The sequence below is a fragment of the Tympanuchus pallidicinctus genome, unplaced genomic scaffold, assembly GCF_026119805.1.
Source record: "Tympanuchus pallidicinctus isolate F22 unplaced genomic scaffold, pur_lepc_1.0 scaffold17, whole genome shotgun sequence".
In the NCBI taxonomy this organism is placed as follows: Eukaryota; Metazoa; Chordata; class Aves; order Galliformes; family Phasianidae; genus Tympanuchus; species Tympanuchus pallidicinctus.
The window spans coordinates 8,180,489-8,195,315 of record NW_026294690.1 but is presented as its reverse complement, the minus strand read 5'-3'; the positions used below and the strand labels follow the sequence as shown (position 1 = coordinate 8,195,315).

Here is a 14,827-nt window from a genome sequence, read left to right as displayed (position 1 = left end):
AGACTGAATTGTTGCAAATGGAGGCTAGGCTGTAGTTTAGGTATCAGAGTCAACTGCAGGCAAAAAGAAAAAAAAAAACAACAAACAAGGATGCTATTAAATTGGGTGAGGGAAGAAAAGCAGAGATAGCCAAGCAGACAGTTTTTTACTAGAAGCTGACTTCATGTAACTGATTTTTTTTAACAACTTGTCAAAACAAATTTTGACTCTTGATGGGAAGCAGTCACATTAGCGCACGAGGAGGAAGAAGGTAATCAAGATCTAGGTGTAGACGTTTCAAAATATTTCTGTGTAATTACAGATTCTGCATTTCTGCCCAAAGGCAGTTGGAATGTGTTGGCAAAGATCATGTTAAAACAAAACCTAAACAAGACAACAAAATCACCAACCCCAGAGTGTAAACAATCTATTTGTGTGTTTTCTTCCAAGGGCTGAGTTCAGCTGTGACTGATGATTTCATGTTCCATTGAACTCCTTAAAGCCCTTGGATAAAGGTGCTTCACTCATTTGGCTTTCTCCTACTTAGATGTTTAGATTAAATGTTTCAGTCTTTTATTGCTGTTGAGCATAATGGTGACTTAAACACTGCTTAGAAGGAATCAAGATTTCTTTTGTTTTTGCTCTTCTGCCATTGTATTTTGTATCCTTTGTGAAATCTTTTAACAACAGTACTTTAATTTTCAAGTTTCTGATCAAAGCTGTATGAATCTTGAAGATTAATGTAGGATTAAAAGGAATTCTGGGCATATTGTGGGGATATTTTTAAGGGTTTAAAACTTAAGTGTTTCAGAGGACTTTGTTGTACAGACAGATGCTTTTGCAATAGTATTTTAGTATTTGGCTTTGACTGTATGAGGAAACTAAATAAAATCAGTGGTGTGAACCACATGATTACAGAGCAATTTCAGCAGTGAGCTGTAGTCCTGGACCAGGTCAGTGGTGGTAACTTACTTGAACAGAGGAAAAAAAAAGAAAAATAAAAGGATTATAAGCAAAGAAAAACAAACATTTTCTGAATGATTTTATGAGAGGATTGCTTGAATTGTCCTGTTAGGTAATTCCATCAGACAGTATGATGCTTACAAAGTTAGGTGCGTCAATGAACTTTCAGTCCAAATTTCAGTTCTGAACCAGCTCTACTAGTAGAGCATGCAGACTTTCTAATGAATCCTGTTTTAGGTGTTCATGGAAGTTATAGTCCTTTAGGTGCTTCTTACCCTGGAATTTATTGGTCCTGCCTATTTCTAGCTGTTAATTGTTTTCCTCTTAAAATAGACTTTTCTCTTGTTTCTCAAGAATTCTTAGCTATACCAAAGTGCACTGGCCTAAGATGAAAGATGGCATCGCTTTTTTTTTTTCTTTTTTTTGCATGTTTGTTATTTCAGCCTCCAAGCCAGTAGAGTCCTGCCCTGTGTGAAGTGCTCTTTACGCTGTGAAGCATATGACAGGACTAGAAAGGTTTGAGGGCATGCCCTGAAGGTTTTTTTTTTCTGATCTAAGTGAAGCTGATTTCTAAAATGGCCCTAGCATATACATGCATAAACAAGCATACACAGATGGTATTTGAAAGCAAGACTTCCTGGGTGTGAATGGCTGCACAGCTGCTGCAGTGTTCTCAGCAGGTTCTGGCCACCTTAAGAAACCTGTGTGTATTGGTGTTTTGATGTGTTTGAAATGTAAGGAGAAACTGTCCAATGGATTGTGCTCATAGGAGAAATATCCCCTGGATGTCACACTGAAGATGAGAGTTTCATTCATGTGGATGAAAACTGTTTGTGTTTTCAGAAGCATATGGCTGAGACGAGTAATTTTCACCAAAATAAAATTCTTTTCATATCTTATGAAAAATAGAGTAATGGGGTGACAACTTTGATCAGTCTAGCCTACTATCAATTCTCCAGTGGTGGAAAACAGTGGTTTCTTAGGGAGGAGTGTGAAAAAGAAAATACCGTGACAGGTTGTTTCCTAAAATACTGTTTCAGTAACCAGTAACTTGTGGCTGAGAAACTTTCTTGGCAGCAATATGTTGTGACAAATATGTGCACTGCATGTAACTTGAAAACTGTACATAATGTGAAGAATTGGCTCATTTTTTTTCTCCAGATGTGCTACCATGCAGTTTATTCTGTTCTTCCTTTTTTTTTTTCTTCTTGGATTCAATGTAGTGAGAAATCATTCCCTGTTTTACATCAACACTGCTGCTTCCAGTGAGCCTTGTCTGGTCCTCCCTTAGCACTTTGGAGATGGGGAGAGCAGTACTGCTCATCACTTCAGTCCTTCTAGTGAAATTTGGACATACTGAACTTGTGCTAATTTTTTTCTGACTTTTTTTTTTTTTTTCCAGGAAGTAGAGGCTTGGGAGACCGGTGCATGCTGTGGGTTGTTTGGGGCTTTTGTTTGTTTTTCTGAGCAGATTACTACAAAACAGGGAGACATCTGCTTAAGAGGTGACCATCTCAGGCTCTATTGTGGTTGCTTCTGAAAAGGTCTGGGAAAGTCGTGATAAACATTGTGTGTGCTTGGGATGTTGAAGTCAAAGGAAGCATCGATGTGAGTCTGCCATATTTGAATAAGCTTCTAAAGGTATTGCTACCTGATTAACGTTTGGGAAAATAAATGCTTGTAAAGCAGGATCCATCATATCTCTACCTTTAAAAACACTGCTAATTCTTTTGGACTCTAAAGTTATTCTCAGCTGTGCTGCTTCCTTTTGGCTGAAAATATCCGTCCCTCCTTCTCCAGCCAGCTTCCTCGTCACAGTTTCCTTTTCCTTGTCTTCCATTTACTTTTGTTTGTATTACAGACAGGGCCCACAGCCCTTCCTCTCTCTTTCAGGAAGGTTTCACTACCCTTGTCCTGAGGAAGGCATCCCACGCACAGTGTACCTGGCTCCACGGGAAGGCCCTGTGTACCATGTTCTGCAGAGGTGTTTTCCACTCCCTCAGCTGGTTACGATGAGGGGTGTGGGTATGGGAGCTCCTGGGCTGAACAATAGCAGTGTAACTTTAAAAACACAGGGAACAAACTGCTGCTTGCCAGACAGGAAGAAGCAACAATGTGGGCAAACAGAAGAAATGCACAGCAGGACCCGAGAGAGTGGAGCAAACATCTGCAGGGTGCGGATGCCTCTGCCATCCACAGGAATGCAAACTGTGCTGTGAGACCCGAGTGCAGGGGCACTCGGGAGAGCTATTAGCTGCCGTGAAGTTCTGTCTGGTACTCAGCTGTCAAGAAAGCCCAACAGCAGGTCAATAATAAATTTCCCTTTACTCCAAGCAAGCGGCAAGGCCAGGTTGAAATTTCAGCTTATGATATGTGTTAAGAGTGTTGCTGCGAACTACAGCTTAGCCGAGAGAAAAAGGAACCCGGCCCACTGCCCCCTCGGCCCGGCGGCTGCCTGGGCACCGCGCGGCAGCTCGCGCAGCTCCGCCTCTCCGTGAGGCGGCGGGGCCGTTCCCGCCCAGCGGGGCGGGCCGGGCCGTGCTGAGGGGCGGCCGCCTGCCGCCTTCCGTGCCCGTCTGCTGTTCGCTGCCTGCCGCTCTTCGCCGGCCACGGGACTTCAGCCTGAGCGGCTCGGCCCCGTCCTCGCGGTTTGGACTCGGACAGAATCAGCTGTGACACCCGAAACAGCTTCTCGCGCCGCCGCGATGGTGGCCAAGGATTACCCGTTCTACCTTTCGGTCAAGAGGGCGAATTGCGCCTTGGATGTGGAGGCGGCGAGCAGCCCGGCTAAAGAGACGGAGGTACTGATCTGCTGGGGCACGGCTGCAACTTTGTTCTGCCTTGCAGCTTGCTCTGCCTTGCTTTGGGGAGACCGGTGTGCGTGGGAATGGCTGCTGTGCGTGGTGCTGGCTTCCTTGCTGCTTTCTCTAGACGTTGGGATAAGACAAGGAGTAAGGGGTCTAGATCTTCTCATCTGTCGCTTTAAGAAAGTGAAGGCAGTCTTTTAGGGGACTAGTTGATAAATGTCTATTTTAGATACATTACCTGAAGTAAGTTATATGTATTTTACTAAGCATTACTTACAGGTCGTGAAATGTACACGAGAACCAGTTATATTTTTTTGACAGCGGAGGAATCTGGAAAACAGTGTTTTAGAGCACTTCATTTGTCTTTTCCCCATCAGAAGTAAAGCAAGAAATTAATCCATCTGCATGGCTAACCAAACCCTGCTGTATCAGCAGGTTTTCTACTCTCTCAAAATGAAGTCCTTTAACGTGACACGAAATAACTTACTCATTAACCAACGCTCAGCTTGCTTGCAAAATTCTCATAAACGGTGGAGACTTTCAAGGAGCAGTGCTCGGGCTAGACTTCAGTATTTAGGTTGGTGTTTAGTTTGCTCTGTGCTCTGCTACGGAAAGAGAAGTGACCTTAGTGAGTCTAACTGTGCTGGAGGAAAGCAAGCTTCTTTCTGGAAGTTTTTGTCGCTGAAGTATCTAATTTTTACATTAGTCTTGGTTGCTGAGTAACTTGACAACTTACTACACTGAGTGCATTTAATACAACTACATCAAAATTTAATTACCTCTAGCAGTTGAATGTAACATAAGCCAAGTGCCCTTGTTTAAGCCAGGAACTAGTAAGACTCTGCACTCTTGCTTTTCTGTGTACTTCTAATGGATTTTAATTCATGCTATTAATAAAATTCAAATTTTATCATCTGTACTTTTGGAATTTTGCACCTTGATTGTGTTTGTGTGCTTTCATGTAAAGCTTGGGTTGGTAAGCACTGAACAGTTCATTTAAGGTACTGGTTTTCCTAAGTACTATTTAAGAAATATGGTTTTTATCTTTCAGTGCATAAAGCCTTTTTTTCTTTCTTTCTTTTTTCTTTTAGTGAGTGAATAGAATTGTCAGATGGAAAGACAGAGTGTTCCTTTACAGCTTGGAAGGACAGCTTAAGTGTAGTCAAATTTCATAGAAAAAATCTCAAAACTTAGAGCATGAGGAATTGTGATCAATCAGATCATGACAGAGTGTGACAGATGTGTTCAATCAAAGTTACAGCCTGCAAACAGTTGTTTTGGATTTATAACCTTTCATTTTGTATTTTGTATAGTTACGAAAAGTCAACCTGTGCTTTCAGGCTGATTTCTGAGAGTACCTGGACTTCTTCTTTTTTGAGAAATGAACTTTTAAACACTTTTCTGTTTGTCTGTATCAGCCACTCAACATTTTTTCCTAAGGAAGCAAAAATAAATGCACTTCAGGGAAGGAATTGTAAGGATAGATGCATGCAGTCTGTTTCCTCACAGTCTGTCTGCTGTGGGGAGAATTCTCATCTCCAAATAAAATGTTAAGCTTCTCCTGCACCTTCCCTTAGCACCCTAAGAGAAAGCTATTGGGCGCCTCCTAACACAGTTCTGTATTACTACACCAGGAAGCTAACTTGCTGTGTATAAGTTGTGAATTTCTGGCCAATGAAACCTACCTTTTGAAAACCATTTTAGTTATTAACATGGGAGGTTGGTTGATTAATTAATAACCTAATACGTATACGTTTTTTCATGTGGAATAGAACGTATTTTCTGTTCGGTGCCTGTTGTGTTTTGGTTTTAAGTCAGAATTTGTGACTTTTAAATATTTCTTGTGAAATTCAGCAAAAACCTTGAGCTTGTATGTAATGTAACTCCATTATTTTTTAATGAAGGCTGGCAAAAAATGTGCATATTTATCAGTACTGTTGAAATGTCACATTTCCAGCTGAAGGTCTCTGAGTAGCAAGCAGAAGCTTACTGGTGATGGATTGTTTCTTTTCTGTTAGACTTTGGGTGTAGAGCAGCAGTGGAAAACTGAGGTGTTTCTGAGGAATGGCTTAGCAGCAGAGGACAGAACAGAGGTTTCCTGCTTACAGTGTTCTTTAAGCCACAGTTCATCTTCTTCAGCATAAATTCTGTAGAAGTTCCCCTGTTGCAAAGTAGTGACTAATAAAATGTCTGCAATGTATGGGAACAGTAAAAATCTGGAATCAGAGAAAAGCCTCTGGTACCTGCTATCACATTTCTCTCTGAACACTGCGTAAGGGCAGCAAAACACTGCGGTGCCTGAGGAATGAGTTAACATAGAAAGCAGAGTAAGGCCAACATTGCGTTCCTCACAGAAAAATACTGTAGTGCAATTTTAAGTGCAAATGGTACTGAGGTGTTGGGTTTTTCCATCTTTTTGTATAAGACAAAAGTGAAGAACTGACAAAACTGAAATTTGCTTGCTTTAAGATATTAAAAAAATAAATAAAAAATCAAACCCACATCCTTTCCTGTGATGTACTGTCTGCTGTTTCAGCAGCTATAGCAAGCTTCCTTATCAGCCCCTTTAAGGGCAACAGTGAAGCCCAAGTGCTGAATGGGCAGCAGGGGAGTGACAAACACAATTACAGGGTGAGATTGGAAGTTCTAATCGTGTATTTCAGGGTGTGAGACAAACAGCTACATGAAACTGGGAATGAAGTTTCGTTTCTAATGCTTTTCAGTGTATCTTTTGAATAATTTCGTACTGTTTAATATCAGAGAAGTGACACACGAGGAATATTCTATAAGCTCACCAGAGTGCCTATTCATGTGTGAGACTTAATGGTGAAGCATGTGCTCTGACAATATACAACTAGAGAAAGATGCTGAATATAGATCCATTCAGAAGAAATGGTGGAAGAAGAAAAAAACCAACAACAGCTCTCAAAAGTTTCAGCCTAATGAAGTAGAGGAGTTCAGCAGAAGTCAAGGCTCAGTTGTTCACCTGCACAATGACACTGCAAACTGTGCCATGGCTTATTGTTTCATGGATGTTGGTAAGGTTATTTGGACTCCCAGTACCACCTGGGCACCTAATATACTGTGGTTTTGAATAGTCATATGAGATCTTTGTATGGTGAGTATGGTGTTCAAAGACAACTTTTAATTAGTTTCCTATACAAAATTGATAAACTGGGCATATATTTCTAAAAAGCTGAGGCACAGAGCCAGTAAGTACTGCAGACTGCCTCAATTTTAGCTAAATGTAATGAGAGAGATGCTGTTAAAGATATTTTGTCTGTCATGCTTGGAAGCAACCCAGTTAGTATCTGTGAACTTAAGAAGAAATACATAAAACTGCACGTTCTTCATAATGTGAAGTCTGGAATCGTGTTTGGGAATGACTGTGCCTAAGTGCAGATGTTGGACCAAAATCAGGCACGTTATGGAGCTCACCAATACAGTAGTACTGGTAATTCATTTAAGTCAAATGGCTTCCTATAGGAACACAGTCCTCTGGGATGATGACAGTAGCATAATGATGGTACAGCCAATGTTCTGCAGATAGATGCATGTGCAATTTTCTAATCAGTTTTTAGTTCCTGTAAAGCATAGTTTAGTATGGATTATCTTATCTGATTTCCTTTTATCCTTGAAGCAATAGAATTTGCTATGGTGAGATTGGAGCCTACTAGTTTATATAATGAATGTGTTGTGTAATAGTCAGGAACTGATTTGAAATGGAGATTTAGATGCTTGTCTGACTTGGAAGACCAACTCTTTGAGTTTGTGTGAGGTAACATACCTGAACAATATGGAGAGCTCTTCAGATAGTGTGATAAATGTTACATTATTTCACAGTTTTCATTGATGTGTCTTCTGACATGTCATTCTGCTACTGATGAAATTCGAATGCTACTGGAAACAAAATTAGATCTACAGTGAGTCTGATTCAGTTTAATTAATTTTTAAGGGAATGATGAGCTGGTAATTTTGAGTACTCCGAGAAAACTAAAAAAAATTATGTGCTGAGCAAATATAGACACAGCAATTGATTGAGATGAAGGGAAGCTTTTCACAGTTGTTTTACATCTCTTTTTACAGGTCTTCAGAAAAAAGGGCAAAGAAGGTAGAATGTTGGATTTAATCAAACATGAATGAACTTTGAATAGGATCAGCTGAACTATTCCTTGCCTACCAAATTTAACAGAATTGAGTTAGTAGCATGAGGTGTTTAGTAGTACCTGTAATATTGCATGGCACGCATCATCCATGCCGCTACTGGAGAGGTCATGGCCTTAGGTTGTGCTGGGGGAGCTTCAGGTTGGGTATTAGGAAAACATGATTCTCGGAAAGGGTGGTGATGCAGTGGCACAGCTGCACAGGGGTGGTGGAGTCACCGTCCCTGGGGGTGTCCCAGAACTGTGGGGTTGAGGCACTGAGGGATGTGGTTGTTGGCATGGTGGGGTGGGTCAGCGCGTGCACTTAGATGACCTTCATGGTCTTTTCCAACCTTAATGGTTCTGTGATTCTACAAAATAAGAATATGAATGAATTTTGAATAGAATCAGTCAAGACTTGTAAACAGTGTGACATAAAACAGCCATCATTTCCAGGTTAACGAGATAATGGATTTTTGTGTTTCTTTCTTTTAATATCTTCAGCAAGGGAGTGTTGAATTTTGCAATTATTTTCTTCTAGAACTGGGCAGTCCAACATCATCTGTAATGTGGGGATGGCATGAATGTAGGAAGCTTGAGTAGAGCCTGCTCTACAGTCTTCCCTTGATGCTTTGTGAAATACAGTTTCATTCTGTTGCATGACGAAGTTGTATCAAGTGGCTGTAGCTGATTATTCAGTTTCTGTTTGGATGTTCCTAAAAGAGTGGGAACAGTGATAACCCAGTAAGGCTAAAGAATTCAGGCAGGAAAATCTAACCTTGAGTGCTGGAATTCTCACTTAATGTGTGATCAGGAACATAAGCAAGTCTGATTCTTGATTCTTCATTGGAAATGCAAAATTGTGAGGAATACAATTGTATGCCATAAAATGGCCATTAGAATAGTTACTACTGTCAGTAACTTTGTTGTCTTCAAATAATTAGTTTTTAGTAGCTGACTCTGACTCCGGAATGTAACAGCACGAAAAGATAACTTGTTGATGTTGCCCAAAAGAGTGAATTATTGTGGGTAATTTCGATTAAGAACATCAGAAGATCAGAGGCTGTTTTTTACAAAGGTTAAATTACAGTTCCTAAATAAATAATATGTTTGTTTTAATGGTTCTATGTATATAGAAAAATATACATATCTGAATTTGTCTATAAAATACTAGGAAAAACAAAAAGTGAAGTGTCTCTCTTTCAGTAGAAGTCTGTGTTGTTTTTCAGTGACCATGTTTGGTATGTTGTATTTCCTTTTCTATCCTTTTTGATCTTAAAAGGTATTTGCTTCTGTAAACAACAAAATCTTTTGCTTTGCAAAGGTAAACAAAATGAACAAGGCAAGATACCTGCTCCTGGGATTGCTGCAGAATTTTGTCTGTCTAATGAATTACTCCTATGTGTCTGTGTATTTTAAATCTGTAATATTATTCAATTTCATTATTTTTTACTCTTTCCATTTAATCTTCTCTTCATCACAAGGAAGCCAGCTGTATGAGTTGTGAGAAGTCTTTGAAATACCATACTGTTCCTTTTCGGTAATTCTTAAGCTAATCTGTAGTTAAGCATTCTAAATGATTTTAAAAAGAAAGTTTATGTAGTTAACGAACTTATTTAAACTGGAGGGGATGTCAGGGAAGAGTTGTGAAGTACCGTATTTGCTTGGAATTGCATAGTTTATGTACAGAAAGATCAGTCTGGTTAAGATAAAATTTCATGTCCCCAGTAGGGCCGTGAAAGCTTTTGAGCATCTTGAACAACATCAAAGTGAATGCTGCTTGCGGTTAAGGACAGAAAAAGCACAGTTAGAGAGAAGCAGAAGTGGTTCAAGAGCTGTTCAAGAAGTTCAAGATGTACTTTCAGTATTTTGACAAGGAGATCCCTCAAAAATGACTTCCTTAACTTGCAGTAATCTCATATCCCTTGAGGCTTGTAAGCGTGCAGAGAAAAGACTTTCATGATCGGGATTAGTTTTCTCGTTTAAACACAAATGTTTTTCATAACCACAAACAAGGGATGGAGACAGATGTGCTAGCTATCTAAGTACTGCTACATGGTTAGAAAATTTGTTCTTCTTTCTTCAACCTTGAGTTGTAATAATTGTACAACCGTCAGCAGCCAGAAAACTAAACAAAGAAAAAGGTGTCTTGAAGTCATGGAAACAAAGACATTATTTCTTTAGGGGTAAGGACTGTCTCTTGTCTGTGTATTCAGGATCCAATACAATGCCTAGACTTAGGCTTTAAACACTGAAACAGTGGCTCAGAATTCTTTTGCATCTCCAGGATGTTCAAATTTGTCCATTGTCCACTGACATCTCCTGCATGGCAGAAATCTTAGCCCTAGGACTTAGGGCTGCCTGCGGCCTGCCTGTTGTTGGACCTGAATACCCTCAGTACAGGGACGTGCAGCAGAATAGGCCAACTTGGGCTCGTTACCATGTTTAACCTATACAGGGGAGTGCAGGAAGGTAACCCTGGCTGTGGCACATTGCTAACATCAGAAACAGACGGAGCCAGAATGGCCAAAAGATCTTGAGACAAATTGCAGGACACAAATTTTCTTTGATCTTCATAAATGTCTATACTGTTTTCTTTTCATTTTTAATGATACATTAGCAAGTTGTAGTTCTGATGTATTTCACGTTCGTGCGCAGCATAATTGCAGTCAGCTAAGCATGGAAACATCAAACCACCACATGTGGAATTGCTGATCTGCTCTGCTCAACGTCAGCTTGAAGCAACAGCTTGCTTTTATGGTTCCTTGCAGTACCCTTTTGTAACATGTCTGCTTCTTAACTGCCAGTCTGGCTTCATATCCAGCTTGTTCCAGAAGTGAGGTCTTAGTCTGTACGAGCAGCTTTAAATGGAGACAATGTTAGTTGACTGGGTTTCCCAGAATTTCTGTAACTTATGTTAATTTACCTCAGTGTGAAGTTTCTCTGTTAATTTGCCTTCGTTTCCTATATGCTGGTAGCTAAATTGATTTCTGGATTTTGCAGACAAATTAATTATCGGTCACTATAGCTGGGCACAACTTGGCCCTGTGCTGCTGACACTGCAGTGTTCTGTCTCACAATTTGGCAAACGCAACCTGAGGGCTGGTGGCAAATGATAGCAGCCTGTCTGTAGGATGGAGCCAGTCCTTGATAGTGCACGCGATGGCTGATGCAAACTGTACCTTGCAGCTGAGAATACATCACTTTTCTATACGGCTTTTCCTTGTACCTGACCTGTAAGTTCACGTGCTCTCTGTAGTGCTGACTAAAACAAAATGTCTCTGGATTTTACTTCATTTGCTGGCTGTTCTTGTGGGGACTGGCAGGGGAGGAGTAAACCTTTTTCTGATTCCATCTGAGAGCACAGGTGGTGGAGCCTTGTGAATGTGAGGGAACACTGGAAGTTTTAGGGCTGTTACGCATGATTTTATTGACTGGTCAGGTTGCCTTTGTATATCTATTCACTGGACTCACCTAGAAACCTTTTGTGATGCTGATGTTCTATTAGTGTGACACGTCTCCCAGGTTTTAAGATGGGTTTGTGTAGATGATTATAATTCCATATTGCATGATGGTAACTTTATTTGGAACTGCTTTGGCATTGCCTACTTTGTTACTCTTAACCATCACATGCAACTTTAGAAGCATGAATGTTCGAGAATTTCCTCATCAGAGTATTTCTAAGATACTGTGAAGCTAAGGCAGATTTTCTGTGCTTTCATGCATTAAAAAGTATGGCCTCTAGTTGGCTTCAGTAGCTCCAGAGAATGTTTTAGATTTACCTGTGTCTGAAGGGACAAAAAATGTGAGTTGCATGGCATGCTTTATTTTTAGGTTGTATGCTGTAGTAAGAGGCTCTGTTGTAACACAGGCTGCTTTTTCTATTTTAATCTTCTTTGTTTGCATTTTTTTAAATTCTGCTGAAGGTTAAATATTGATAACATCCTGTGGAACAGAGTTTGAATGTGTTTTTTTTTTAATTGAATTCCAAGTTTTGGGGGCATTTATTAGAACTGTTTAATGTTAGGCCAATTTAACTAGTAGCAGACTAATAAAAATAATAATGTTGGGCTTCCTGCCATGACAAATGTTGACTTACCCTTATAAAGTTGACTAAAAACTAATAACCTTTAAAGTATAGGGCTATGGAAATTCAGCCAGTAATATGAAGTCTGAAACAGTGGTTCTGTTTTAGTTTGCTGGCACCACTTGTGAATTATGTTTGAAACAAAGGGTGCTGTGCTGTTTCAATTTATGGAGTCTCCCATTTAAAACAGCATTAATTCCTTTGAGACTAATTTCAATTAAAACCTTTGCACTAACGAGTGCTCCCAAATACAGAATTAATACTTCACGTACATGTTTGTCTGGGTTCACAAACAAACAGTGTATTCAAAGGAAAAAAAGTGCCTGTCATATCTTTGGTAACATGTCAGGAAAGTTAGTAAACCCAAGTCAGCTACTTGCGGTACTTATCTAAGAGCCTGTTGGTTCTGGAAGTCCTTGAACTCCAGTGACATTGACATTAGTAAGCTGCCTTCAGTGAGCATTGCCAATATCAGCTGGTTTGTGTGTGGGCTGACAGAAGGTTAGTTTGCCTTTGAAGGCAGAAGGAGTAAGTTCTAATATTTCAAAATGCTAAGTTCCTGTTCAAGTTTCCACGTACCACTTGTTTTCTACATTGACTTAAAAAATCTGCGCGCTCCTTTGGTTAAGTTTGTTTCAAAAATAATCAGAAAAATCAACAGGGTGCAATCACAGTAGGGCTGCACGTGGGCTGAGGACAAAGTGTAATGAGCCCTGAGGGAAATATTTTCCCTTGTTTGTCAAACGCAGCAGCAGTTCCCTGCTTTGTAGGTAGTTGTTGAAGTTGCTGATAAGAGATGAGAGAGTCAGGTGGAAAACCAATCATGCTAGCAGTGACCATACATTTGCTTCTACTGCTCACTGGGAGGAAATCGGTGGCTCACTGGTCAGGAGTACAGAGTGTAGGAATTTTGAAATGAGATACTGAAGCAAATGAAGGTCTGTTATATAGCACTAAACTACTGTTCTGTGCCCTGCAGTATGTGATATCCAGGTCATTGGCTCTGCTGTTCTGAGAACAATGCAAGGGAAATCTAGCCTAGTCCTTTTTGTTTCCTTTCCTTCTGTTTGTGGGAAAATTAAAATCATCTATCCATCCAAGTGTGATAATTAAGGTGTTGGTGGCCTTGTCAGATGACAGTGATAGAAAAGTAGTCAGTAATATTAAATAGATTTAACTCACCCCGACAGGAAGGTACTTACTTTGAACTTTACCTGTGCTGCTAGAAGAGTAATTTTACTTTGTGGATGAAAAGAATGAGAAGGGCTAGCTTCTTCCCTAAAGTTCCCCCCCTCTAAAAGCTTTTCAGATCTGCTTGCTGTGTTACTGGATACAAGAAATCCAATTGTTAGATGCTGATTTTGCTCATGAAGAAATGATAACATCAGTGTAGCTGTCGTTAACTGCAACTAGTTTAAGTGCCTAATTCTTCAAAGGATTTTGTGCTTAATATGCTTCTGTGGCTGTTGAGTGTTTTGCTTGCCTCAGGAGCTGTATGCAAAGATTTGGACTTCTGAATTGTAATCTGTGTCTGTTAGATGGAGAGAAAAGCAATGATAGAAAACTTCTCCCTTTGCTAAAGTCATGGTATTTTGAAATTACCACCTTACAATTTTAAAAAGCAGCACCTTGTATCAGAATGCTGTGATGTTTGGAGAGCTGGATGTTTAAAGCTGGACGGTTCCTTTCGTATTTGGCAGTCTATTAGGTTAGAGTTTAATATGTAAAAGATGCTACAAATACAGTGTGCATATTTATAGAATATAATCATCTACAGAATGAATTAACAATGAAGCAGTGTCCTTCATGCTTCAACAGACAAATGGCAGGCATGGCATCTTTGCAACTTCTTATCTGCTGTCTTCTTGTCACAAATCTGTGATGATGACTATGCCATTGTGATGAGTCTTTCTTCCTGTCAATTCCCATGAAAAAAATAGATAAAAAATGTTCTCTCAGAAGAACATAGCAGTTATTTGAGATGTCTACTTCGTGATTTCCAGAACCATCCAGACCTCGTACGCAGATTTACTTATTTTTCAGTTTGTTCAGTTTCAAGAGCTCTTTTTGAGGATACATATACACATGGAATTTCCAGTTTTAATTTTTTGCTTTCTGAATTCAAATATTCAGATATTACTGAAGTCATCTTGAGTTCAAATATACAGTTCCCTCTGAAAGCCAGCTGCTCTTTGTTCTAGTCTAGTCAGGTATTAATTTGGCTTCATTTGGACTGTGCAGCCTTTGAAGTTTCTGCACTCATGTTTCCCTCAGCTTTATTTAGCCTTATATCAAATTTAAAGCACTGTCAGATTAACATCACATATACCAGCCCCACATTTTGGAAACTTTTCCAAAGCGTGGCCTGGATCTTTTGTTTCCTAACTTGCCATATTGTTTCAGCAAGCCTTAGTGACTCTGACAGTGCAATCTAACATTCAGTTTTATTTCAAAGCTCTGAAATTATTTTTTTTAAATATCAATATTGGCTTTAAAAGGTCAGGCAAGAATTGTTACTCCTGAATTTTTTTTGTCCTGGCCCAGTTCCCAGCGGATCCAGCTGCTAAATCCCATCTGCTTCTCAGTTCCCTGACCTGGGAGGATGGGTAGGAGGACTCATGACTTTGAGGGTCTCCGAGTCCTTTGAGGACAGTCAAGGACCCAGATCTAGAACCTAATGTTTGCTTTCTGAACAGTGTGCCCTTACAGGGGCTGCTTCCTGCTGGGTGGACGCTGGAATCTCACCATTCTGAGTTCCTGTCTGCTTTGATTTATAGCCCCAAACATTTGTATTGCAGGACCATCAGTTAACCACAAACACAGATAAGTTCAGAGATCATATAGTAGTG

General features: G+C 39.9%; 1 protein-coding gene across 5 annotated transcripts in view; it reads left to right on the top strand.

Moving 5' to 3' along the window:
* Positions 1 to 14,827, top strand: part of ARHGEF3 (Rho guanine nucleotide exchange factor 3) — a 114,545-nt gene that overhangs the window by 78,475 nt on the left and 21,243 nt on the right. The window contains exon 1 of one of the 5 annotated variants that reach the window (XM_052678985.1): positions 3,492 to 3,743. The exons of the other annotated variants lie outside the window; for them this stretch is intronic. Within the exon in view, the coding sequence (XP_052534945.1) occupies positions 3,648 to 3,743 (96 nt within the window). The 5' untranslated portion in view covers positions 3,492 to 3,647. Of the gene's footprint in view, positions 1 to 3,491; positions 3,744 to 14,827 lie in introns of those variants that run through there. 5 annotated transcript variants of the gene reach the window in all.